Here is a 27,453-nt window from a genome sequence, read left to right as displayed (position 1 = left end):
TCACATTCATGAGGGGTGCCTGCATACTGCAAATTATCGGCAAGGAATGTGTGGGGTTTGGTTCTCTTTACCGTGATGTCCCTTCCCTGCAAAAGAAGGGTCCAACGGGCTGCGCGGATTTGGCTGACTGTGCCATCTTTAAGTCGGCCGTCTAACAATAGCTGTGTCAGGGTGTGTTCTGTGAGGATGGTGATGGGGTTCAGTCCTGTAATGTAGGCAAAGTATTGTACTGCCCAAAAAACTGCGAGCAGGTGCCTTTCGCAGGCAGAAAATCCTTGCTCTATGGGGTCTAACATGCGTGAGGCATATGCTATGGGACGTAACTGTTCGTGGCGTTCCTGGAGGAGCACGGCCGAAAGGGTTCGGTCGGTGCTTGCTACCTCGATAGCGTACGGGGAATGTGGATCTGGGACCTGTAGTGTGGGGGCTGTGCTAAGTGCTCTTTTTAAAGCATCCACGGCATCTGTATGCTGTGGAAGCCATTCCCAAGGTGCCTGCTTCTTGAGAAGTTCGGAAAGGGGTGCTGCTTTAGTGGCAAAACCGTCAATATGGTTTCGGCAGTAACCAACTAGTCCTAAAAATGACCGGAGGGCTGAGACATTGTGGGGAAGGGGCAATTTGACGATCGAGTCAATTCTCTTTTGCTCGATCTCGCGTTTACCATGAGTGATCACTGTTCGCAAGTAAATCAGTTTTTCTTTCAGAATCTGGGCCTTCTTGGGGTTGACTTTACAACCAATTTCTTTTAGGAGTGCTAGGAGCTCGGCGAGAAGCGAAATGTGCTCTCCCTTTGTGTCTGTCTGTAGTAACAAGTCGTCTATGTACTGGACCAGACAATCGGGGCGGGAAAATTTTGCTAAACCATTTGCCAGCTGTCGGTGGAAAATGGAGGGGGAGTTGTGGAAGGCACGCCCACGTGTATTGTTGCCCTTGGAATGTAAAGGCGAGTTTGTACTGGCACGCTTTAGCCAATGGAATGGACCAGAAGGCATTACTAATGTCCAAAACCGAAAAAAACTTTGACTGGAGTCCCTGTTTGAGCATAGTCTCAGAACGCGTGGCTACGGTGGGGGCTGCTGCTGGGGTTACTTTGTTCAGTTCCCGGTAATCGATGGTCAGTCGCCATGATCCATCCGGTTTCCTGACGGGCCAAATCGGTGCGTTGTTTGTGGAGGCTACTGATCTGAGTGCGCCTTGATCCAACAAACTCTCTGTTACTTTGAAGATTTCTCCCTCTGCTTCCTGGGGAAATCTGTACTGCTTCTGGGGTTTAGGGTCAGGACCTGTAATGTTCACAAAGCCAGTCAAACTGCCACAGTCGTGCTTGTGCTGTGCAAATGCTGATTTATGTTCCTGCAGGACTGCCCTAGCCTGTTTGTCTGTACTAATGGCTCGAGGGTCGAACCAGAAGTGTCCTACTGAGCTAACCCTATTTACGTATTCTCCTACTGTGAGCATGGCGGGGGCTCGTGCTGCCTTTGCCATTTTCCAAACACACTTGTTAACTGGATCAAAATAAAGGTTATGGGAGCTCATGAAATCGATCCCAAGGATATGTTCTGCTGTCTGGGGCAGATCAACTAATACTAGGGGCTGCTTGGTCGTGATGTTCCCTATCTGTATTGCTATAGGGGCTGTGATGTGTCCCTGTTGTAAATGGCCTGTAAAGCCGCTGAGTGTGATGGTGTCTGTTGTGGGCCACGTGTCTCGCTGAAACATCGTGGAGGAATTGAGTGTGGTGCGGGACCCTCCTGTGTCCCAAAGAAATTCTACAGGCTGTCCCCAAACTTTGCCTCTACTGCCGGTCTACCGGACTTGTCCCAAAGGGTGTCCCAGACCCAAATTGGGGAGCCCGAACATCGTCAGTCAGTGCCATTCATGTCTGTACTCTGAACAGGCGCTAACGCTATGGATCGGCTTTGCCCTATTCCTGTTTAGGGTGCCTGTCTGTTGGTTTCTCTGCTGCTTCTGGGGTGCGTTGCACTCTCGTGCAAAGTGTCCTAGCTGTCCACAATTATAACATTTTTGAGGTTTTGGCTGGGGTTGGCTGTTCCTGCCCTCATTTACCCGTGCGGGGTTCTGGTGTGCTTTAATCGGGTTCATTTCTGCCTGCTCTTCATTGGGTGTTATAAATGCGGTTTTGCCATCAATTGATTGCTCCCAAGCGCGAGACAATCTCTTCAAAACCCATTTTTCATTGTGGGCCTCATCTGAGGGGTCATAATTTGCGCAAGCTTTTCATCCTGCTTCTGTGGCGTGGGAGACTAGAATTCGGGTCCATTTGGCCATATTATCTGGGGACAAATGGGCGCGGGCTAACTCTCCGAAAACTGCGGTAAAGTGAATCCACAAACGTCCAGCAAACGCTGTGGGGTGCTCTGTCTTCTTTTGCCTACACTTATTTAGGCCTTCTATGGGGTCTCCTCTGTTAAAGCCGATCGCATCAAGGATCGCAGTGTGCATCTCTTGTAGTGTGCCTCCTCCTACATTCTGTGGGTCGGGAAGGGCTGCTACGACTGAAAGGTCGAGGCTTAAAACTGTGAGCTTCACTTGCTCCTTTTCGTCCAGGCCGTACATGGTTGCCTGTTGTTTGACTTTCGCGAAAAATTGGTGGGTGTCTGATGTGGGAAGGAACGGTGTAATTTTTCCACACACATCCCGTAATTGGGTCACGGTTAACGGGGTTGTGTAAAGGAAATCTGCTTCTCCTTCTCCTGCGGCCCTGCGGTGTGTGGTTACAGGATTCATGGGCGTGTGTTCTGCCTGCTCGTTTGGGGTTTGGGGCGATTTCCTTTTCTGGGGTTTTTCATGCGTGAATGTCCCATGTACGTATCTATGGGCAGTTTCGTTCAATTCCTGCCAGTCGGGGCCGTTTTCTTGATCTAATTGGGTTCCGAATGTACTCTGAAAGCCATTTTGCACGGACAGCAGAGATTGCAATTCTGCAATTTGCTTCCGGCACTTTGCGTGGTCTACTGAGCTCTGCCTTTGTTCCGTTGTGGAAGTATGGAGTGCTCGTAGGGCTGCTTTGAAATCATTGCATTGTTTCTGCAATTTCTCAACTTGCTGTTCTGTTTCTTGTCTTACCAAGACCGCACGTTGCGTGTCCTGGTAGGCCTTATCGTATTGCGTCTGAAAACTGTTCAAATGCCGAGACAAGTTTGATCTGCCCACTTGGCATCATCCACCTCTCTGTCCCTTGCTGCTAACTGCTCTTTCAGATCTCAAGTCTCTTTCTCTACCTCACTCACGTCTACCTCACTGGTTCTGTCTCTCGCTTCTATCTCTCTACGGAGCGTCCTAACGACCTCCTCTGTGCCTCGGAATTGTGCCAAACAGGACACGATTGCCATCGGCTTACAAGCTTTCCCAAAGCTCTTCTTGTGGATGTCTGACAGGTTCTCCCACCAAGTATGTCCCATACTCCTGGGTCCTGTTTCCTCATTATCACAGAATTCACTCCAAAGGGACCATACTTTCCCTTTGAAATATTTCCTGATCTCTTCTTCCCAAACGGGACACTGTCCTACTCTACTGCTAGTCGCTGCGACCTCGAATTCCTGGGGGTTCATAAGGCGTTCCATTGCCTTCATTGCCATTTTCTCTATCTAGGATCTCTACTGAATTTCGAACAGGGGGTGATAAAGCGGTGATGTAAACATGGGTACGACTTACCGTAATTTCCGGCCTACAAAACGCCCGACAGTTTTACGCAACAAAATCTCTCCGGTTTACCTTCTATCCCTGTTAGTACGCATGCATAAACACACTTCCGAATCTCAGAGGCTTGATCAGTACTGTTTTGACACTTGTGGTTTTTCTTTCTGTTCCCAATTGGATTCTCAATTTAAATTTTGGGTTCTCTCGGAGTGGTTAGGCCACTTCTAAATCGAGTCCCACCAGAGTCACCAGTAAATGTTGCTAACTTTTGGTTGGCTCTTAATTTGGCTCCATTTAATCACGTTTGTTCAAGAGTCGCCAGGTATCTTTCGACACTGCCACAAGGTTCAGAACCGAATACTGATCAATGACTCGATACACTAGTTAGTACGTTCAAAAGCAATGCTCATTTATTTACACACAGTCAAATCTACTCATGCATAAACTCTACAAACTAGACTACCACTATTACTAAAGCCTATACTTAGCTTTGGGCGCCCACTCAGTCAGAGGAACAATGGCCGTTGCTCGGTTCTGAGGCTGCTGGATTGAGCTGTTTACAGGGTAGCAACTAGGAGCATCTATCTCGTAGCGTGCGTTGACTTGGGACTTACTTGGTCTGATGCAGCTGCTAGGCTGGTCTCTCTCTTCGGTGATAGCCAAAGCCAAAGGAGGGCGTTTCTCCCTTGGGGGATACCTTTTATGTGGAAAAGGGCTTTGCGCGCTTTTGGCCAGGACTTGAACTTGGCCCCAACTAATTGGGTCTTTCCCAATCATCTGTATCGATTTTCCTCCAATAGCGGGATGGTTCCCTGATCGCTGGACGTGTCCTAGGTGACTGTTAGTCTGCTTTGTCTTAGCTTCTTCTGGCGCCGGGGAGTCTACCTTAACATTGTGTATCTAAATGTTTCCCTTTTGTCCCCGGAGATGGCTCATTAGTATGTAGATGGTTTGGTGGTTTCTGTCCTGTCTGAGAATTTAAGGTTCTAATCAACAGACAGAGCTTGCACCTGCTTGTTTGTTAGCATTGTCCAATTTTCCCTGCATTCTTTGCAAGTGTCCATTTTGTAATCTGGACGTGGTCATCCCAGATGGCTACAAGTGGGAGGCTATCAAGCGATTGTGGGGAGGGGGTGCTTGCGAGTGATTGGGGGTCCTTGACAGTGATTGTGCGGGGGTGTCCTTGTCAATTACGGGGGTGGGAGGGCCTTGCCAGCGATTGGGGGGGAGGGGGGCATAGCCAGCGATTGGGGAGTCCTTGCCAGCAATTGGGGGGGCCATGCCTGTGATTGTAGGGATTGGGGGTGGGGTTGCTGTAGTGTTATTCTAAGATTTAAAAATGATGCCCAATCTGTGAGGATCCAGCCGGTTTATTCGGGCTCACGGCACGAGTCATCCCTGGCTGTAAAAAATTTTGAATGTGAGGAATTGCAATCTGGTCCGTGCTGATCCACCTGATGGGAATAACATCTCATTTCCCTCCTCGGAGACCAGGGGCGAAATTCTCCGTTATTTGCGCCGTTAAAAAACGGCGCAAATCCGACTTGTGTCACGTCGGAAAAATGGGTCGAAAGTCTCCGGCCCGAAATGGGCTAGCAGCGACGTAACGGGATCCGCGCTTGCGCAGTGGTTCACGCCGTGCAGCGTCATACGCGCCGCACGGCGTGACGGCTCATAAGGCCGTGCTGCTCCCCCCCCACCCGACCGGAACACCCGACCGCAACACCCGACTGGATGGCTGGCCGCTGCTCAGCCACGAGGTTCGAGTCACGGGATGTGGAGGCGCTCCTGGACGCGGTGGAGCAGAGGACGGATACCCTGTATCCCGGGCATGGCCGCAGTGTTGCCCCATGCCACAGCCGGCGTCTGTGGAGGGAAGTGGCAGAGGCCGTCACCGCTGCGGTCCTGACACTACGGACAGGCACCCAGTGCCACAAGAAGGTGAACGACCTCGTCAGAGCAGGCAGGGTGAGCCTCCCCCATATCTCCCCTCCCCATATCCCCCCTCCCCATATCCCCCTCCCCCATATCCCCCCTCCCCCATATCCCCCCCCATATCACCCCCTCCCCATATCCCCCATATCCCCCCTCCCCCATATCCCCCTCCCCCATATCCCCTCCCCCATATCCCCCATATCCCCCTCCCCCATATCCCCCCCTCCCCCCTCCCCATATCCCCCCTCCCCATATCCCCCCTCCCCCGTATCCCCCCTCCCTCATATGCTCCCTCATCTAGGCCAGGACTCCCCAGGAAACGGCCGCCAAAGGGATCCAGTGTCAGAGGGCAGGAATCACAGGAGTCCACCTCCAGTTCTGCTGTACCGTCTGGGGAACCACGTAGACGTAGTCAAAGGGCCCGTAAGGCGAAACAATTAGACACTGAGTAAGTTGGCACGGGTGCAGGGCACAGATGAGTTTTAGGGGCTAGGGCACGTGCATGAACTCGTTTGGTTATTAAAGTCAATGTTACACCTACAGAAGCTGCCTTTGTGCTCTGTCCAAAGTGTGCGGGGGTGTCATGTATGTTGAGCGCAAGTGTGTGTGTGAGGGGTGGTCTTACCTCAGCCCCAGGTGAGTCTGCCCCCTTCCCCCTGGGCCGCCATCAACATCCCCCGGGCAGAGGATGGGACCGTGCGCTGCAGTGTCACAGCTGCATGCAGGGATGGTCAGGGTGGATGGTGGTACTGTGGCCATGGGTCAGACATAGTCCAACGATGTAGAGCCAGGAGCTCACCGCAGGGCGGGTTGTCATCATCCTCCATGGCCTGCAATAGACACGCGTCCACCCGCAACTGTGTGAGCCCAGCCCGTTGTGCCGCAGGTGGATCGGCAATGGGGGGGCGTGGTGTGCATGCGGGTGGGGTGGGTGGGGTTGGGGAGGGGGGTGAGGGTGCTGGGTGGGTGGATGGGTGGGGGGTGTGGGTGGTCGGCTGTTGCCATGGTGTGCCGTCTGTGGCCATACTACCCGATTCCCACGCCCATCTAGTCAGTGAAGCGGGCGGCTATCAGTCTGTCCTGTGCCCGCTGGGCCAGCCGGTAACGGTGGACAGCCACCCGCCTGTGTCTACCCCGTCTGCCCTGACCATTACCCCCATCCCCCTCATCTGGGGAGGACTGCGCCTCTTCCTGCTGCTCCTCCACTCCGCCCTCCTCTGCCTGCGGCACATCGCCCCTCTGCTGGGCTATATTTGTGCAGGACGCAGCACACCACAATGATGTGGCCGACCATATCTGACCGATACTGGAGGGCGCCCCCAGAGAGGTCCAGGCACCTGAAACGCATCTTCAGCACGCCAAAGCACCTCTCTATCACTCCCCTTGTCGCTACATGGGCATCATTGTAGCGGTTCTCCGCCTCATTGCGTGGCCTCCGTATAGGCCCCTGTCGCCCAGCAACCAGCCCCTCAGCGAGGGATGGCGTCCCTCGTACATGCCAGGGATGGATGACCGCGACAACACGTATGAGTCGTGTACACTGCCTGGGTAACGGGCGCAGACATGCAGGATCATCATGCGGTGGTCGCAGACCACCTGTATGTTCATCGAATAGGTCCCCTTCCTATTGGTGAACACGGCCCTGTTATCTGCAGGTGGCCGCACGGCGACGTGCATCCCATCGATCGCGCCCTGGACCATGGGGAACCCGGCCACGGCAGAGAAGCCCACGGCCCGGGCATCTTGGCTGGCCCGGTCCACAGGGAAGCGGATGTAGCGGTGCGCCATGGCATATAGGGCATCTGTCACTGCCCGGATGCACCGATGCACCGATGTCTGCGATATGCCGGACAGGTCCCCACTCGGTGCCTGGAATGACCCCGTTGCATAAAAGTTCAGGGCCACCGTAACCTTGACGGACACGGGGAGAGGGTGTCCCTCGCCAGTGCCACGCGGTGACAGGTGTGCCAGCAGGTGGCAGATGTGTGCCACGGTTTCCCGCCTCATCCGGAATCTCCTCCTGCATTCCCGGTCCGTGAGGCCCTGGTATGACTGCCGGGGCCGGTACACACGGGGCGCCCTCGGGTGCCTCCGTTGCCGTGGGGCCGCGACGTCCTCCTCCCCCTCCTCGTCCTGTCAGTCAGGTGTCCCTCCAGCCTGGGCGGCAGCCGCCTGTCCCTCTGCGGCAGCCTGCGCCGCCTCTCTGGCACGCTCCTCCTCCTCCTCCTCCTCATCCAGGGCAACATAGACATTAGCGGCTGCCGCCACGGCGGCCAACATCGCTGGATGATCGGAAAACATGACGGTGGGGGGGAGGGGAACGACGACATGTCATCATTGCCCATATCCCCTCCTCCCCCCAGCCAGGTGGCATGGACCGCATGGGTCCAACTGTTGGAGGCTGGCACCTGGCCAGGTGGACCAACTCACTTGCCCTCGCATCCCCCTCCCCGGCACGGACCCCCCCCCAACCTCCTCCCCGGCACGGACCCCAACCTCCTCCCCGGCACGGACCCCCCATCCCCCTCCCCGGCACGGACCCCCCCCCCCCCCAACCTCCTCCCCGGCACGGACCCCCCCAACCTCCTCCCCGGCACAGACCCCCCATCCCCCTCCCCGGCACGGACCCCCCCCCCCCAACCTCCTCACCCGGCACGGACCCCCCCAACCTCCTCCCCGGCACGGACCCCCCATCCCCCTCCCCAGCACGGACCCCCCCCCCCCCCAACCTTCTCCCCGGCACGGACCCCCCAACCTCCTCCCCGGCACGGACCCCACCCAACCTCCTCCCCGGCACGGACCCCCCCAACCTCCTCCCCAGCACGGACCCCCCCCCCCCCAACCTCCTCTCCGGCACGGACCCCCCCAACCTCCTCCCCGGCACGAACCCCCCATCCCCCTCCCCGGCACGGACCCCCCCCCCCCCCCCAACCTCCTCCCCGGCACGGACCCCCCTCCCGGCACTCCCCCGGAGCCCAGCCCACTCTAACCACCCCCCCCCGCCGCACACACACACACACAACCCGAGACACACTTCTCCTCACTCATTCAGACTGCGGCCACGCCATCGCCTGCCCAGAGCCAACCCCCCAGGCCGTCACTCACCTCCACGCTGGTCGGCGTGAACCTGGAGCACAGGGTCACGCCGATGAAAAGGAGGTTTAATTTACGTTGACGTGAACGGTCATCATGTCGACGGGACTTCGGCCCATCCGGAAGGGAGAATATCGGCAGGCCGAAAATCGGCTGCCTTGCGCAGACCCGTGACATTCTCCGACGGCAGCGGCGACATTAACGCCCCGTCGACTTTTCTCCCTTCGGAGACTTCGGCAACCGGTGGGGGCGGGATTCACGGCGGCCAACGGCCATTCTCCGACCCGCTGGGGGGTCGGAGAATGACGCCCCTGACTTGGAAAGTCTTGGGGAGAATTCCATTATTTTTTTTGTTGTTCCTGTTTCACTTAATGTTCAATATTCGGAACTGCTGCAAATTTATTTTTCCTTGTTGTTTGAGGTGAGGTGTGTACACTGACTGATTACCCATTTCACTTTTATTATCACATTATGCATCCATTCAAAATTTCTTGATGATAACGATCCACTGCAGATGTTAATTATTAAAACTTTACCTTTTCCATTTCTGCATTTTCCTGATACGTTCCTTTTCTGCACCTCAAAAGACTGGTCAGTGATTTTTTAATTCTCAGCAGGAGATAGAAGAAGGACTTTGGGCTCGGCACCAAGTTAAATGGAACTGCAAGTGTCCGTCCTTCTTCAAAATAGGAAATCCATAGTTTGGCTCTGGCAAACTTCCATTCCACATCAGCATCATTCTATAAAATCATGAGGTTTATAATAAAGAAATAGAAAAATATTAATATCTAATGGGTGACATGTTTGGGGGCATGTCTCATAAACTGTTTAAATGCAGAGAATACAGGTCAAGAGGTTTGCACAGAGCAATTAACATTTGTATATAGTTACCAGCTCTCACAAATTGACTTTATTGCAGCTCTTAAGTCATATTTTATGTGAAACGTTGACAATAATGATTACAATCTACTGTTACATCCACATTTACCATAACTTGTGTCTTGAAAGGTATACAAGACATATCAAAAGCAGTATGTGTCTAATTATCAATTAGAGTGGTATTCACAGTGATAGTAAATCTCCTGTTGTGTTTCTCATGGTTGTCCTCTGGCCCTCTATTTTTAAGCACCATTAACCTTCTTCAGTTCTCCATCTTACGGCAGGTCTAACAGCAGCATGACCTACACGACAGTTGGGGCTCGGAGGCAGGTACCAAAACCATTCCAGCTGGAGCAGGAATTGAAGCCATACTGTTGACACCAATCGACCCACACTGGATGTCCAGCCAATTGCCCCTCCAAGGAGTCCGTGTTGCTATGGCAACAAACAATTTTCATGCATGTGGCAACCTGGAGATATAGGTAATGAGAGTAGAGACTATCACGTGGCTGACCAGGAGTGTCTCCCTCTGTTACCACCTGCCATTGGTGTAAGTTGGAAGAATTTACAGGTTCATACGCAACCTGCTTGGTCATTTCATGAAATCTCTTCCTTGGTTATCAAGTGCTATGGTGGGACTTGAACCCAGGGCACTAACCATTCCACCACTAGACCTCCCACACCATTGATACCTTTGCGCTCATCTCTGACCCCCTTCTCCTATCTTCGCTTCTTTGCAACTTGATCTCTTGTGATCCTACAATGCCTCGATTGGCACCAAATTTCTGTCATCATCTTCAGCCTTCTATCTCTGCTGATAAGTTTTTCTGTTATCTCTGTCGTTCTTCTCTGGACCTTTTACTCGTCATGTCTGCTCTCCATGACATGTATTTCTTGAAGCTTTGGCATCTCTATCCATTGGTCAAATGACTGAAATTGCTGAATGCCTGAAGTACTAATGATATGACTAAGGGCATGACTAATTGTGCAAAGAAAAATCTATTTTATTTGGCCTGTCAGTCAAAGAAAAAAAGTCAAAGTTTTTCCATTCCTGCGTGAGAGAAAGAACAGGAGGAATGATTCATGAATAGTCACAAAGAAGGAACGACCAGCATTCATATTGCACTTTCCATGACTTCCAGATTCCCAAAAGTTGGTTAAGTAGTTCTGGAGTGTGGTCGCTGATATAATATCGGAAACACAGCAGTCAGTTTGCACACAGCAAAACCCCACCAACTGCAACGTGATAATCTTGTGATGTTGATTGAGGGACAAGTATTGACCAGGACACCGGGGATAACACCCCTTGTGTTCTGCAAAGTCCTGCCATGGGATCATTTACATACACCTGAGAGAGCAGAGCGGGCCTTGGTTTAGTGACTTAACCAAAAGATACATAGAATGATACTTGTGACTAAGTGGAAAGAATGTTACCAACTGAGCTGTGACTGGCACAATCAAAAAAGACAGCCCAGGTCTATAGCAAGGTACCTGGGAAGAATGGTAACTGAGCTACTGAACAGTAGCAGTGTATCAACGCAGTTAACCGTCTTCAGAGAAAGGGAGTGATATTTAGAAGAGGGGAGACGGCAGAATGGGCAAGATGCTAGGAAGGTTAGGTTAAGGTAGAAATCAATGGCTCATGTTCAATGCAACAATGGCATTTTGGAAAATAAAGATGAAGTTCTGAAAACTAGAAAGAAAGCCAAATTGGACAATAAAAATGGCGGTGGGTCCATTTTGGAGAAGATAGGACATTACGTTACAGAGAGGGTGACACAACTTGGAGCCTGGGAGAAAAGGGAAAAAGAACAGGCCATTGAAGATGGTAGAGAGAATGAAAACTGATCTCATGCAAACTGGTCTCTATTTTGTGCTATCTTTCTTCAGCACCGACTGCCTTACACTCCAACTCAAAGCTGTGAAACTTCAGTGAATGAGGCTTTTCTTATTTTTCTGCAGAGGTCGGCCAATTACTCACGGGAAAAAAAAATCAACTTCAAGCTGTTTCTGATAATTAAGCAGTAAGTAATCCGATTCAGTCGATTAGGTGCGGCAAAGCTTTTTAAAATCGATGCAAGGTCCTGTTTACTTGCAAATATTTTATAGATGGAAGGATGTGGTAATGAGGGAACACTGCTACATTTGCAGGCAATAGAAATTCAGGGATATATTTTCTATTATGTTTCTGAGACAAACATAACAGTAGTTGCTCTTTATTGATGGAACTCAAATGACCAATCCCACTCTTATTCACAGGTCTTGATTCTTCTGTCGCTGCCCCATCCCCCCCCCCCCCCCCACCATAAAATGTCACATTTAGTTGCTCGTGCCTTCTAATCAATATAAATTAATCATTTACTGTCAAACAGTTGCAGGAAAATATATTATAACTGGGAAATGTGTTGTTCAGTTGTACTTTACTCCTGCTGCTTCACTGTATTGACTTGCATTCGTACATTAATTGTTTTATTGGACATAAGGAGGTTTCATTTCTGCACAAAGCATCACATTGGGCTCTTTTTGGTGGGGAAATAAACGGAATGGCTGAATTCCCGGTTTGGAGACTACTTCTCCTGCCTCTGATTTGCCCTCATGCTGGGAGCAAGAATCCAGAGGCGATTCACTATCCCTTGCTATGGCGAGGAATGCAAAGGATTCCCTCACGAATCCAGCTGTCGGGCCACCATTTTGATCAGGCGGCTCAATAACAATGTCTGCCGGCTGGGCAGCCTCTGTCTCTCTCTTCCCCCTGCCCCCCCCTCCAACCCCTGCATTGCAATTCCATAGACCCTCCACAATGGGATTTGCTGGGTTAACTCCACCTCACAGTACGAGAGTGACCAGACACCCCCCTCAACCGTCCCTCCATGAGAGACACTCCCCATCAGAGAGAGCATCACCAGAGATCCCCCATTACAGAGACACCCACCAGAGAACCCCCATTACAGAGATCCCCCACAAGAGAACCCCCATCAGAGATCCCACAATTTTAGAGACACCCATCAGAGGCACCCCATTACAGAGACCCCCATTAGAGAGACGCCCACCAGAGACCCTCTCAGGTGGGGGGTCTCTCTTATAGACTGCGTTTCTGGTGGGCATCTCTGTAAGGGTAGGGCCCTGGTGGGGAATGTTTGGTGGGGTTGGGAAGGGGTGGATTTGCATTATGGTGGGGTGGGGCGGGGGGTGGGGGGGCCTCCGGTGGACTTTGGGGCAACCGCCTTGAAGAAGTATCCCATGGCCCACCGCGAGGTACAGCGCACCAGGGCCATGCTGAAAAATCATGTAGGCTTGTGTGTCTGCCACATTAACAAGATGCAAATGGGTCAATTTGACCTATTTGCACCCTCCTGCTGGTGTGGGGCGCAAACCTCAATACTACCACCAAAAAGGGACAGAAACCACCATACATTTATTACATTTATATTTACATATAAATATTACATTTATATTTCTTCAACTGTAGAATCCCTCACAAAAAAAACCCATTTCATTCAAGTGCTTAATCCTGGAGAAGGAACATTGAAATTCATTGCCCCATTTCAAAGAGTCTACAAAACCTTGGAACTGTCAAACTGTGAAATGACAGCACCCTACCGTGATACTGGAAAATTATGAAATCCGTTATGCAGCACGAATAGAGAAATGACAACCCTCAGGCTTATATCAAAAGACTGAAGAAATAATAAGCAATGATTTTGTTTTAACACTCCACAAAGCTTTTCTTTCAAAGATTTAAAGGGCTGGAGTTTTAATGTTTTCATAGAATCATAGAATTTAAGGAGGCCATTTGGCCCATCGAGTCTGTGCCGGCCCTTGGAAAGTGGACCCTATTTAAGCCCACGTGTCCATCCTATCCCTGTAACCCACCGAACATTTTTGGACACTAAAGGACAATTTAGCATCGCCAAACCACCTAATCTGCACATATTCGGACTGGGGGAGGAAACCGGAGCACCTGGAGGAAACCCACGCAGACAGGGGGAGAAAATGCAAACACCACACAGACAGACACTCGAGGCTAGAATTGAACCCGGGTTCCTGGAGCTGTGAGGCAGCAGTGCTAGCCACTGAGCCGCCCTTTTGACAAGTTGACAGTTGCTTTTGACAGTTCCTTTTGGCACTTGCTTTTGACACTTGTCTTTGACAGACCTCTTGACAATTCCAATGAGTTTATGGACTTTTCATGCACAAACATGTCGAAATTCAACAATCCCAGATGGCACTTTACTGCTCCCAAATGATAACTTACCTCTGCCAAAGGGCACCTGATTTTCTCTAAATGTTTCTCAGGATTATATCAAAAGGGGTACTCTACTTTTCTAAAGGGGGACTTCACCTCTTCAAAGGACTTGGCAAAGTTTATACCTGCTCCTCCTGGACCTAATCTGCACACACTATGTTATCCAACTAATAGAAATCAGAGATGAACAGCAGCTGCTGTTTTAAATGGGCAGCTGCCTCTGTGAAATGCACATGGACAAATCCCAATTCAGCCCCTTCCCAACTCCATAAAAATGGTTGGTGTCGTGTTCACAGCAGGGCTTCCGGATTTCAGCCTCTTCTGACATTTTTGCTATGGTAAAGGGGTTCTTTGTCATTGTGAAAATCCAGTCCTCAATCAATTTGATCATCCGAGGTCCTCAATCAATTTGATCATCCGAGGCGAATCCTAACACATGCAAAGGAATAACTTGCCACAATAACGCAAGTAGAACATATTAAAAGGAGACCTGGGTGCTTTCGGGGTGGCATTTATTTTCTGGGCTGGGATGCATCTGGGAGCAGTTTGCCTCAGAAAGGTATCTGAAACTTTAATTTGTATATTTCCCAGCACCGAGTTCACTGTAATCCTGCCTTTCAAACCAGAAGTAATTTTTCTGGAAGAGTTACAGATACTTCAGTGTTATTTTAAATCATTTTATGGATCTTAATAGAACTTTACAGCATGACATCAACATAAAATGGTTTAGTGCCCTACATTAAAGATAGTACAGAGGAATTTAAATAAAAATCTATTAAAAATTCTTCCACTGTTACTACAGACAGTTGTATGGACTATATTGTTATTTTAACCTATGAAAACATTTATATCCTTTCACTATACATAACACATTCATAAAAAATATATTGGGTGAAATTCTCCCTTTGCTAGACTAAGTGCGGGATTCTCCAGAAAGATTTCTAAGTATGATAGCGAGTGGGAACTGCCTCGAGCTTCCTGGCGCACTGCCCAGCAAGGCCGGCAACACATTCAACGTTAATTCGTCCACTTAACCATTCCCGTACCAGCCTCCCCGAACAGGTGCTGGAATGTGGCAACTAGGGGCATTTCACAGTAACTTAATTGAAGCCTACTTGTGACAATAAGTGATTATTATTATTAATGAGGCCTCACGGGCTTCCCGCCTCAAATGACGTCTCGCCAGCGGATTCGCCGGCACCGTGCTCGTCAGCCACCCACTAATAAGGTCGAGCAGCACTTAAACAGCACTTACACAGCCAACCCAGCCAGCTCGCAACAATGGCGCTGAGTAAACCGGCCCCAAGATTCGGGGATGCAGATCTGGCCAGGCTCCTAGATGCAGTGGAGGCCAGGAAGGTTGTCCAGTTCCCCCGAGGGTCCTGGAGGGTCAGTCACAGGGTAGCTAGTGCTGCCTGGGCAGAGGTGGCAGCAGCTGGGAGTGTGACCAGGAGGACTGGCCTTCAATGATCAACGATCTACACCGGGCAGCATGAGTGAGTAGACACCAATGCCTCGCAAGACCCCCCCCCCCCCCCCCCACCAAGAGCTTTCCACCCCCACCCGAGCATTCACCCCCAACTCTCCATGCGACCCAACCCTCCCTCCCTTCCCCCTCTCTCCCTTAAACCCCCCTAACCCTTCCTTCAGCCCCTCTCTTTCCCCTGCCCCTCCCCCACCACTCTGAACTATGCATATGGCTAACGATGCCCTCTCTGTGTCAGTCAGGAAAAGCTCTCCTACAATCGCCAAAGAGGGCCCAGGTTGGCGCTGGGGTGCTGGGCATAAGAAACCTCACCTCCTTTGAAGAGCGGGCTCTGGAGGTGACTGGGGTGACCGAGGACAGAGCAGTCACCAACGCAGAGGCAGGTGGACGCCACAGAGGTAAGGAACCACTGGGCTCCACCCGGACGACCTGTCAAATGTGAGTTGTTATTGCATTCCTGACTGACCCAATCCTCCCACTGACCACATGTCCATTCTCCCGCAGGTCCTCCAGCCGACGGTGCCAACACCTAGGAAGAGCGCTCCGAGAAAGACACGATCGAGGCGTCACAGCTGTCATCCCCACCCTCCACCAGCGTAGATACAGCATCTTGGGAAAAAGTTAGTGGTCAGGTTTCTGGGGCACAATCTGGTGAGCACCACACAGCTGCTGATGTACATCAGGTGAAGGCAGGAACCCCCAGGCAAGACAGCAGTCAGAGGTCTCTGGAACCCAGGACCCAGCTGGGTCCCAGCCAGATGCTGAGCCTGTGGAATATGCTATCCCAGAGCTGATGGAGATATTAGGGAGCGGCTGGAGCATTCAGAGGGTGATGTCAGCGACACACCAGCAGATCCAAAGCCGATTGGAGGAGTCCCAGAGGCTACAGGCGCAGGAGATGTCGCCGGCAATGCGTGGCACGGAGGCGAACACTGCTAGGGTGGCGACCACCATGGAGAGCCTGGTGACGACATTGGCACCATTCGGGGAAGTGTCCATGGCATTGTGCAGTCGTTGCCTGCCATGGCTGAGGGCCTCGGCCGAATGCGCGCCTCGCTCGGGGATGTGACCCAGTACCCTGACCTTGATGAGGTTCTGCGGGACATGTCCCGCTCTCGGATGGGAATGGCCGAGGAGCTGCGGAGTTTGTCCCAGTCGCAGGTGGGCATTGCCGAGGCGCTGAAGAGCGTGGCCCAATCACTGAGGAGCATTGCCAGGGCATCATGGTGTGGACCATGGGGAGCCGCCAGGACTGGCATAGCCAGATGATGCAGGGGCAGCTGGAGCTCGAACCAGCTGCCCGTCCATCCTACGTGAACCCCAGGGCCCTATGGACACCGACCGGGAGGATGGGGTGCTGGGTGCCAAGCCGTACCTGTCCCATGGAGTGCTGACGGTGGCCACCAGCTCCCCCGGGTTCTTCACATCTGATGAGGCCGCATCTTACAGTCAGCACCCGGAATGTTCCGCCGACAAGCGAGCCGGGGTCCTCCGCCCTCCAGAGCCCCCAAAGGACACCCACCAGGGGCACCGAAGACCACTGGTAGGCAACTGGCTGCCTCCACCTCTGATGTGCATCCTGGGGACACACCTAGACGTAGCGGTGGAGCTAGGAAGGCAAGCACATCGAGGGTCACTGAGGGCACCAGGGGAGGGTAAGTGGGTGGGGGGGGGGGGGCGGGGAAAGAGATGTAGGGAGTGAGGGGGAGATGGGGAGCACCATTGGAGGAGTGCGGAATTGTTATACGAAATAAACACCTTTGTGCACAACCAGTGTGATGCCTCTGTCACTTTCCTGCGCAATGCTGGCCGACCTCTGAACCCTGGCTCATCACTTCAGGCATCTCCCTTTCCCTGTGGCACCCACCTTCCGGCCGTGGACATGCCCCCGGTGCTGTGTCCCATCCCCTGGGTGTTCGGGTGTTGGCTGCTGCGTGTTGCCTCCCGCAGTGTTAAAGCACAGGGTCCAGGCATCAAGGTGTGATTGGGATGCTGGACAATGACTCCCACATGCTGCTGGTCCCACCCACCCACGGGAATACACTTGGAATGTGTGAAGTGCTCACTTAACCATGATAGCCAATTCCCTGTTAGCGATAGCCTTCAGCCACACGGCCAGAGGCCTCGGCAGTCAATGGGGGTTATGGGTGGTCGGTGGTGCAGGCGGGCAGGGACAAGGGTTGCTCCAGGAATGGGTGTACACAATCTAGGGGTTGGCATGGTGGTTCCATACGCGGTTGACCCCGTTTGCCCCTCCAGCGCCTCCTACACACCCTCCCATCCGGTCGCCCACCCCCAGCAGCGAGTCCCCGCACTCCCCCACCGAGCACTGGGGTGGCAAGCCCAGCACCCCCGGGCTCTTTGCCTGTGAGCAAAGATGGCTGCTCACCTCCTCGGCTCCCCACAGAAGCCTTTCCGCCCGGTTCACGTTTTGCAAAAGGAGTACTAACCGGCGCCAGTGTGAGCACTTGTTGGGGCTGCTGAATCACGGAAGGCCATTGGATAAGGAGTGGCTCGCATTAATTGTATGGAAATGGGGCTTAAGTGGTGATAATTGCTTTCTCACCACGCTACAGCAAGATCTCAATTTTCCTTACAGGAGCAGGCCAGTTGTGTCACAAACAGTTTGATGCCTGGCGCAGTTCTCGTTTTCGGCCCCTCCTGCTATTCACAGGCCTCGTTTCGCTCAACTGAGAGCGCAACAAGGCCTGAGAATTGCGCTGTAAGTGTTGACGCCGGGACTAAATTGCATGAGGTTCGGGCTCCTGTTGGGGACACAATTTCCAGAGCAAGTCAGGACGTACCGATTGGCCAGCACACTGCCCACATGAATCTAGAGCAATTTTTATTCCCCCTGGCATCACGTACGCTGGGTCGGACTTGGCGCTGGAGAGCTTGACAAAGCTGGAGCTGCTTATAAGCACATCACTCCCCACACACTCTCATTACAGCCAGGAAGATGGCTGCATGAAGAGCAATACCACACTTCACGGACGCGGAGCTGGAGAGATGCGGTGGAGGAGGCGGGAAACCCTCTTCGCCAGGGTGGGCAGGAGGCTACTGCCCACGGTCATCAACTGGGCCTGAGTGGAGGTGGCCAAGATGCTCAATGCTGAGAGCCTCACCAGGTGGACTGGCACTCAGTGCTGCAAGTAGATGGAGGATCTCCTTAGGGCAGCTCAGGTGAGTCACCACCTCTATGCCCCTGGCATCATCCATGTCCCTCACTCCTCACATCACACCCGCACTGCCATAGAGACCAATCAAAACCACCTGCTCGTATCTCCCTCACATCCCCCCCCCCTACACCAAAACCCAAGACCTGTATTGCCCTCTTTCGCCAGAATCCTTGAACACACATGCTGCTAGCTACAGACCCGTTTCCCCCTCCCCCATGTAACTCGCCTCCATACGTCGCACCATCTCCTTTATGTGTCCCCGAGGAGATGAATGGAGAGGGAGTCTGGGACCTCGAGGATTTCACCCATGCCCAGCAGAGGGCATTATCCACAGACGTGCAGGAGACTGCTACCTCGGAGGCGGAGGTCGGCATGCGACAACCAAGTGAGCCTCTAATGCAAAATGATGTCCCTATGGCAAGTGAGTCACCCCTCTCCCCCATACCGCCCCTTCCCAAGAACTCACCATGTGTCTTTTGTCTTGCAGGATCACCATCAGACCAGGCCGGCCCGTCTGGGGTACCTCGCCCCCAGCCACATTCCCATCACAGCCTTCAGAGGTCCAGTCTGGGGATGACACCAACTTCTCAGCATTGCATTCACCTGCACCCGTCACCATCGCAGAGACTATCAACCCGGTGGGACATTTTCGAGAAGAGTCTTCTGCGTCACTTTCTGGTGCACACATCACACATACTGTAGTGCATCAGGTGGAGGGAGGGACTGAAACACTATAAATTACAACGAGATGAGAGTAGAATGTAATTGAGACTTTATTACACAGAGATGTGCGGCCTCCTACAGCAGCTGACGAAATGGCTGCTGTACTGGGAGCACATATATTTATACTCCACCTACTGGGCGGAGCCAGCAGGCAGGGATCTACCCACGTACTTGTTGTACATGGGCCTTACCGTAAAACCAGTATATATACAGTATAATACATCAGTGGTGACTACCACATTCACCCCTTGTTAAAAATGAGTCCAACGAGGGTGGTGGAGAACTATATACAGACAAGTTGCTTTTAAAAATCGCAGAAAATATTACAAACTTAGGCGGTCCAGTGCCTTGATCTGTCGTCTAGAGCGCCGCAGTGCTGGTGGCGACTCCGGCGTCGGCTTGGTCTTCGGTGACTCCGAGAGCGTGTCGAAATCCTCTTCAACCCCGGCCAGAGCGACATCTGATGCATCGCTCTTGACTTGGGAGGGAAGCGTCTCGTCGACCACGTGCATCGCGGCCTTGGCGATGTCGGCCTTGATACGGTTGAAGGCCTGGTTCGGGCCAAGGTTAGCGTTGTGGTTCTGCTGGTTGTGGTCGCAGATGGTGACGTTGTCCAGGGATGGGAAGGTGGCCCGCAGTCCGTACCGGTCAACCATTCAGTCCATCAGGGTTAGGCTCTGCAGGTTGCACTGGAAGTTCAGGCCGAGTAGCAAGGCAGCACAGAGGTTGGGGAGGATGTAGAGGTGGAAGCCGCTGAACCCCACGCCCTGGACGGTGAGGGTGGTGATGCAGTACCCCCGGATCGCCACGGAGTGGGATCCGGAGGCCAGGGAGATTCTCTGGTTAGCGGGATGTACCGCGAGGGAGCAACACCTTACCGTATCGGGGTGGATGAAGCTCTCAGTGCTCCCGGAGTCCAGAAGGCAGGAGATCTCGTGCCCGTCGACCTTCACCTTTGTCGAAGCGGTCGCGAGGTTGTGCGGTCGAGACTGGTTAATCGTGACCGAGGCGAGATGCGGCTGGTCATCGGCGGTTGCAGCGATGAGATGAGAGTAGAGAGGGATCTACCCCCGTACCTGTAGTACAGGGGCCTTACCGTAATACCCATATAAATACAGTATAATACATCAGTGGTGATTACCACAGGGACTTACAAGGGAGCAGACAGTTGGAAGGCTGCCCAATCCCAGGCAATATCTGTAGTTCGGACAGGTATCGCGCTTCTGGAAAGTTTGATCTCGTCACTGGTGAAGATGCAGAGCCAGTATGTACAGGACGGGGTGGCAGCAACTTTCCAGCACCTGCAAGTGGGGCTCGAGGAGTCCAACTGCCTGCAGGTGCAGCAGCTCATGCCGACAATACATGGTACCCAGGCCAACACTGAATGGGTCACGTCCACGGTGGAAGCCTTCGGTCAAAAAGTGACAGTTATGGCCCAAGACCTCCAAGGTTTGGGGCATGTACCTGGCCACATGGACATTGCTGCTGCTCTCCAAAGCTTAGCCCATTCACAAAGGTCATGGTTGAGGGCATGAAGAGCATTGGCCAGGCACTGACTGACCTGGGCCAGTCACAGAGGGACATGGCTGAGGCAGTGAGGGAAATGACTCACTTGCTGAGGGATGTGACCCAGTCTCTGTGCTTCATGGTTGAGGGTATCGAGACCCTGGTTGAGACAAGAGCAGTCTTCCAGGACTGGCAGCATGGAGTAGCACGGGGCCATCGAGCACCCCGAGGTTGGAGGAAGTGATGAGATGTGGGAACACCTCAGCACTTCTGAGTCCCCCCCCCACCTGACACTGGCACATCTGATGGGCAGAACAAAGTGACACCTCATCATCTGTGATACCCGAAAGTCGGCCAAGCCTATCCGGGTCCAGGTCCTCCAGAGGACGGCTGGCAAAGGCATCTCAGGTCAGAGTGCGAGATGCGCAGCAGGCCGCCTCCACATCAGATGTGATGTCTGGGGTCACACCTGGGAGAAGTGGAAGGCCACGTAAAATAAGGAAGTTATACACTAGTTAAGTTGGCATGGGTGCCACACATAGGTTAGAGATAGGGGTCAGGGCACAATAACTGTATATAGTCATTATTAAACTCCTTTTCACCAACATACCGACCTGCCTCAATCCTCTTTCTGAAGGGTGTGAGGGATGGGCTTGGCTGGGTGTAGAGCGTGTGCTGGGGGTTGGGGGGAGCGAGTTCTGGGAGGATGGTGATGCGGGGTGTGGGTGTTGGAGGATGGAACAGGGCAGGCTCCCACAGAACAACTGCATGTTCCACCTGGGGTCACTCTCAGAGGCAGCAGGGAAATGGGCCGGAATTGTGAGGCCGTCTTGTAGGACAGTTTATGACCGCTCACCATCTCCTGTGGTGATGCTAGTAGGACCGTCGAAGGGGGGGGGAGGGGGAGCTGGGCTGGTGGAATTGAGTGAAGGGAGGAGGGACAGGGGATGAGCGGCTGTGGGGAAGGGGGCACCACATGGAAGGGTGCAGCCGCTGACTGCCCACTGAACGTAGTGCCACAGGTGTATGGGTGTTCCCCAGGCCCCCCCCCCCCCCCCCCAGGTACCCTCTGGCCACAGCCGACCCATCAATGGGATGGGCGTGCTCCAGTGTAGCCAGTGCCATCTTGTTTGCTGGGATGAGTGTGGTTGGGGAGTAGAGTGCTAATATGGGGCTGCAGCTTGTCAACCTTTCGAGTGCGACTGCTGACCCCGGCGAATCCAGCATCGTTTTTCATTGGAATTGTTCATATTCCATGGTTCTAGAACTGCTCCAGGACCGGCCCCAATTTTGCTGTCGTAGAAGTCCACCAATTCTGTCCTGGTATCAACAATTAGGGCGGGATTCTGGTAATCAGCGATTGGGCGTAGAATCCCTTTGACGCTGAAATCGGGGGGGGCAGCGTCTATTTGACACAGGTTTCATATGCTCCACCCCCTCTGAAACAGCGTCTTCGCAGTGCGCCCCACATGCCTTTGCGACAGCCCCAGCACGTCACCTGAAGGCCCTCCCTCGATGCTCCACCCCAGACGGGCTAAGTTCCCGACCACGTGGTTGACGTGTGGTCTCAGCCGTGCGGGAACCTGGCATGGCGGCTGCGGACTGCGTCCAGCGCCGCCACAGCTGGGCAGGAGCCGTGCTGCTGGCCGGGGGGGGCTTCTGCGAGGGCTGGGGGGACTGGTGGTGGGTGGCCCGGACCCGGCCATTCTCCCGGCGTTTATTTCGTGGAGGCCGGGAGTTTTATGCGGCGCGGCTGCTAGCCCCTCACCAGTCAGAGGATCGGTGAGGGGGTGACGCCGATTCTTTCCACTTAAAATGCCTCAGATCCTCCGCACTTAGCCTCAGAAATGGAGAATTTGGCCCTATTCTCCGCCCGCCGCGCCATATTTCTGCTTCACGCCGCCGGCAGGATGCTCCGTTTCACCGGCAGGTCAATGGGGTTTCCCACTGTGGGGCAGCCCCACGCCATCGGGAAACCCCCGGGCTGCCGGCAAAACGGAGCATCCCGCCGGCAGAGAATCCAGCCCAGGATCTTTAGCAAATACATCCTTTGAAAGGAGGAATGATAGCATTAACAAAAGATAATTTAGGGTCATCAGACATTGGGAACAATGCAGCTAGCATTAAAGAACAGCAAAGGATGTGAGATCCGATTGAAGTTTTATACCTACCTGACAATAGCAATGTGGTGTTAGGGATGTGTTAATACAGAGATCTGAGAAATATGCAGCAAAAACAATTGGTTACACTGGGAGGTTTTAGTTTTCACATTGACTTGGTTAAGATTAACCAGCCCAAGTATAAAGGTAGTGAACATCACCAATTATTTTAGAACTGTTTTCTAGAGCAATCTGTTTTAGAACTGACAAACGAACAGGCTATACTAGAATTAGTGATGAATGACGAACCAGAACTATTTCACAGTCTAACGACAAGGGATCACTTTTGCAACGAGTGACTATAATACGCTTGGATTTCATAATTGGACTTGAGAAGGACAAGGCAATTTTGCAAACCAAGGTTTTGAATTGAAGTAAGGCAATTTTGAAGGGACAAGGGCAAATTAAGTCCATTAAAATACATGGGCTAACACCACAATCCCAAATTACAGCATTTTGATGACATTACAGTAAGCATTTCAATCATAACATTTACAAGACAGAAGGGGGTTGTTCTGTCTATCATCCTGTACCAGTGGTAACCCTTCAAAGCTGTTTTTTGTTGATGAGCAAGCAGTACATTTCCATATTAAACATTAATTTCACATTAAATCATTATCTTTTGACTTTTCGCAGCAGCATCAAGCATCAGCCTATTTTATCATTAAACATAAAGCAATTTTTAAAAAAAACTAGAACATCACCTCAATCTCCTGAAAAGAGCTATTGATCATCGCAATCAGCATATTTAAGAGGACAATGACCATTGTCACATGGTATACACCATACAAAACATAGCCAATATTCTCAATAAATTTGTGACTATAATTGATGACGACAGACTTGACTTCTGATAATCCAAATATTGCCCAAAACAATGTTTTAAAGCTTTCTTCAACACTGAAAAACAGCAAGGGAAATAAAAAAACAGATGACCATTTTGCACATCAATTCAGTACACATTCAAAACTCAAATAATAATGCTACATATCATCGTGTAGATACAATATGATTTACAAAAGCAAGATACTGCAGATACTGAAAATCTGAAATACTAACAGAAATCCTTGACATACTCAGCACTCTGGCAGCGTCTGTGGAGAGAGTTAACGTTTAAGTTTGATGAGATTTTGCCAGAACTGGAAAAAGTTGAGTTGAGAGAGATTTTAAGCATGAATGGAGGCAGGGGAAATTGGCTGGGAGGGAGATTGGAGGGAAGGAAATAACAGGAGGACAGGTCTATGATAGGGTGGAAGGAAAGAGAGATTAGGTGACAAAATTGATGATGGCCCAAGACAAAAGAAGATAGCAATGGGACAAGTAAAGAAACAAAAATGAGTCAAGAGAATATGTAAATGGCAATAGAATAATCATTATCAACAGTTGCTGTCTGACAAAATGGGAGCAATGATATGATCTGAAACTGTCAAACTCAAAGTTCAGTTCAGAAGGCTGTAGAGTGCTTAGTCAAAAGACCAAGTGCAATTCCTCAAGCTCATGTTAATTTTCATTGGAGGAGAGGTTAATATGATTCAGCAGGAGAAGGAGTGGATAGGACTTCGAAGTGAGGGGTTATAGCTCCAGAGAGGGCCTCAATCTAATAAGATGAGAGTTGCCGTAAAACCTTTGAACTCCGCCAGTGAGTTTCATTGGAACAGAGTAGGAAGCTGAGGACAGAAAATGTCAGAATGAGTGGGATGAAGAATTAAAATGGTGGGCAACTGAAAACTCAGTGTTACTGCTTTGATTTCCACAGAGCAATGGAGGCCACATTGTGAACAGCGAAAACAAATTGAAAGAAAAAATAAATTGCAGCTTCACCTGTGTTATAGCCCGACTCAAGGTCACAGGGTCTGCATCATCAGGTGCTCCACAGTCTCATCTGGGAATGATCTCCCCAGATGAGAGGGCAGAGGTACACCCTTAACCTAGAGTATCTTGGGACATAAATAATCCGGCCCCAGAGTGGGCCGGGCGGGGGACACCCTTCGGGGAGTAGGAGTGTATTCGAAAAAGTAAATAACTGGTGTGTTTTTTGTCATTGCTTCCGAGTGGTTGCTCGTCTGTGACTTTACAACCTGGAGGGAGCGTTTACCCTGGAAAGTGAGAAGGAAGGAGATAAAAGGGAAGATGTCAAGGGAAGGGAAAGGGTTATTTGGGCCGATTTAGGAGTGGACCAGGGTGTTACCCAGGGGGACAGTTCCTTTGGAATACTGAAGGGAGGGGAAGATGTATTTTGAAATTGCTGGAGGTGGTGGAAATGGCAGAGGATAGTCCAAAAAATGTGTAGGCTGGTGGGCTGCAAGTTGAGGACATGGGGAACCCTGGGCGGGATTCTCTGATCCTGAGGCTAAGTGTTGACGCCATCGTAAACGGCGTCGCATTTTACAATGGCTTCAGCAGCACCCCCAGGAGCAGCTATTCTGAGCCCTACAGGAGGCCAGCACGGCACTGGAGCAACCCACGCCACTCCAGCTGCCGATACCGGCGTCAAATGGGTGCCACAGGTCTGCGCATGCGCGCTGCGACCGGCGCCAATGCGCGCATGCGCGGTGGCTTCCATGTCCACACTGGCCCCGACGCAACATGGCGTGGGGTTACAGGGCCGGCGCGGAGCAAAAGAGACCCCCAGCCCGAGAGGCCGGCTCGCTGATCGGTAGGCCCCGATCGCGGGCCAGGCCACAGCGGAGGACCCCCGGGGTCGGAGGGCCCCCACTCCCCCCTCCCCCTCCCCCCCCCCCCACCAGGCCCCCCCCGAAAGGTGCACGCCGAGGTCCCACCGGGTAAGATCACACATGGCGGCGCCGGTGGGACACTGATTTTTTTTGCGGCCACTTGGCCCATCCCGGGCATAGAGCGGCCCCCAACCGGCGCCGTGCCGACCGTGACGCCACCAATGGCGCCGATTCTCCGCTCACCGGAGAATCGGCAGACCGGCGTCGCGCGTTTCATGCCCGGCCCGGCGCGGGCTGAGAGAATCCCGGCCCCTGTCTTGATTCTGGGAAGGAGGGAAGGGGATGGGAAACAGAAGTATAGAAATTGTTTTGGACACTTTTGAGGGCACTACAACAATCATAGAGACGGAATCCCTAGTTGAGGAAAAGGAAAGAAATATAGGAAGCGTTAATATTGAAGGTGGCATTGTGAGAACAGATGTGACAGGGATAGAGAAACTGGGAGTATGGAATGAGATCCTTATAGGAAACAGAATGGGAGGAAGTATGATCACGGAAACTGGAAGCAAGAAATAAAAATACCGTCATCAACATACCAAAGAAGGAGATGAGGAAGGGGACTTGAGCAGGATTGGAACAAAGAATAATTCATATCTCTCACAAAAAAAAAAATCGGAAATAATTAGGACCAATTCCGGGAATAGAAATATCTTTTGTTTGGTCAAAAGAGAAGTTGTTCAATATGAGCAGTTCAGCCTTACAGGGAAGGACGGTGGACAGCAACGCAGCGACTGGCTGGTCGGGATTCTCCGACGCCGCGCCAGGTCATAGAATCCCCGAAGGGGCGCCCGCGGGATCACCGCTGCGCCGGTCGGGTGCCATTGAAAGCGCCCCCCCCCCCCCCCCGGCGATTCTCCAGACCTCGACGGGCCGAGTGCCCGCCAAGTTTGGCCGTGTCCCACTGGCGTGGGTTACGTATGGTCCCACACGGCGGGATCTCGGAGCTCTGCGGAGGCCATCCTGGTGGGGGGGGCGGGGAGATCCGACCCCGGGGAGGCCTACACGGTGGCCTGGCCCGCGATCGGGGCCTACCAATGGGTGGGTGGGCCAGTTCCGTGGGGGCCTATGTTCCTCCGCACCGGGCCCCTATCGGGCTCCGCCATATTGCCTGGGGGCCGGTGCGGAAACGGGAACCCTCGCGCATTGCGCAAACTCACGCCGGTCGTGGCGCGCCAGCTTTCGGGCGCTGGAGCTGTGGAGACCACTCAGGCGCCGTACTAGCCCCCTAAGAAGGGGTGGATAGCTGCCAGGTGAGGCTCGTTGGTGCCGGAGTGGCTTGCGTCACATTTCACGCCGGTGTCAGAACTTGGCCGCAGGATTGGAGAATCCCGGCCGTTATGTCTCCGCTTCAAGATGAAATGGGAGATGGGAGGTGGAGAAGGAATAGACATTCTAAAGGAGATGGTTAGGGGTAGAATTCTGCAAACTGTTAAAATGGTAAAGGGCATTAGAAGATCCATGGTCATAGGAAAGAAACTGGACAGCAGGAGAAAGATAGAGCAGTTTTGAACCTTATATATATGAAATTAAACTCAATGTAACTTTTTCAATAATTTTATACAGTGAGACAATGAAAGAATAAATTATCACTTCAGTGATTTCTATTTGACAACAGTCTGTGGCGACAGCGTGCCATGTGCAGAAGCACAGAACATCTGCTAGCAACATCTGGATTTCCATATTTGCCTACGCATGTGCAGATTCCAAGAAAGTTGCTATCAGTTTCAGAGGGGGAATGATGATGAGTGCAGATTGTTTGTCATCATAACTACATCAAAATTCAACCTATTTGTTTCACTAAGATCATGGGCGGGATGTTCCGGCTCCCCAGCCGTGTGTTTCTCGGGCACGC

At 52.2% G+C, this 27,453-nt stretch overlaps 1 protein-coding gene across 1 annotated transcript in view; it reads right to left on the bottom strand.

Moving 5' to 3' along the window:
- Positions 1 to 27,453, bottom strand: part of LOC140391660 (short transient receptor potential channel 6-like) — a 242,855-nt gene that overhangs the window by 42,802 nt on the left and 172,600 nt on the right. Inside the window, exons 8-9 of the mRNA XM_072476370.1 lie at positions 23,571 to 23,766; positions 9,225 to 9,428 (exon numbers count right to left, since the gene is read on the bottom strand). Coding sequence (XP_072332471.1) covers positions 9,225 to 9,428; positions 23,571 to 23,766 — 400 coding nt within the window. The remainder of the gene's footprint in view (positions 1 to 9,224; positions 9,429 to 23,570; positions 23,767 to 27,453) is intronic.

This window comes from Scyliorhinus torazame, chromosome 15, assembly GCF_047496885.1.
Source record: "Scyliorhinus torazame isolate Kashiwa2021f chromosome 15, sScyTor2.1, whole genome shotgun sequence".
In the NCBI taxonomy this organism is placed as follows: domain Eukaryota; kingdom Metazoa; phylum Chordata; class Chondrichthyes; order Carcharhiniformes; family Scyliorhinidae; genus Scyliorhinus; species Scyliorhinus torazame.
Note: the sequence above shows the minus strand (reverse complement) of the source record. Positions and strands in the feature narration are given on the sequence as shown.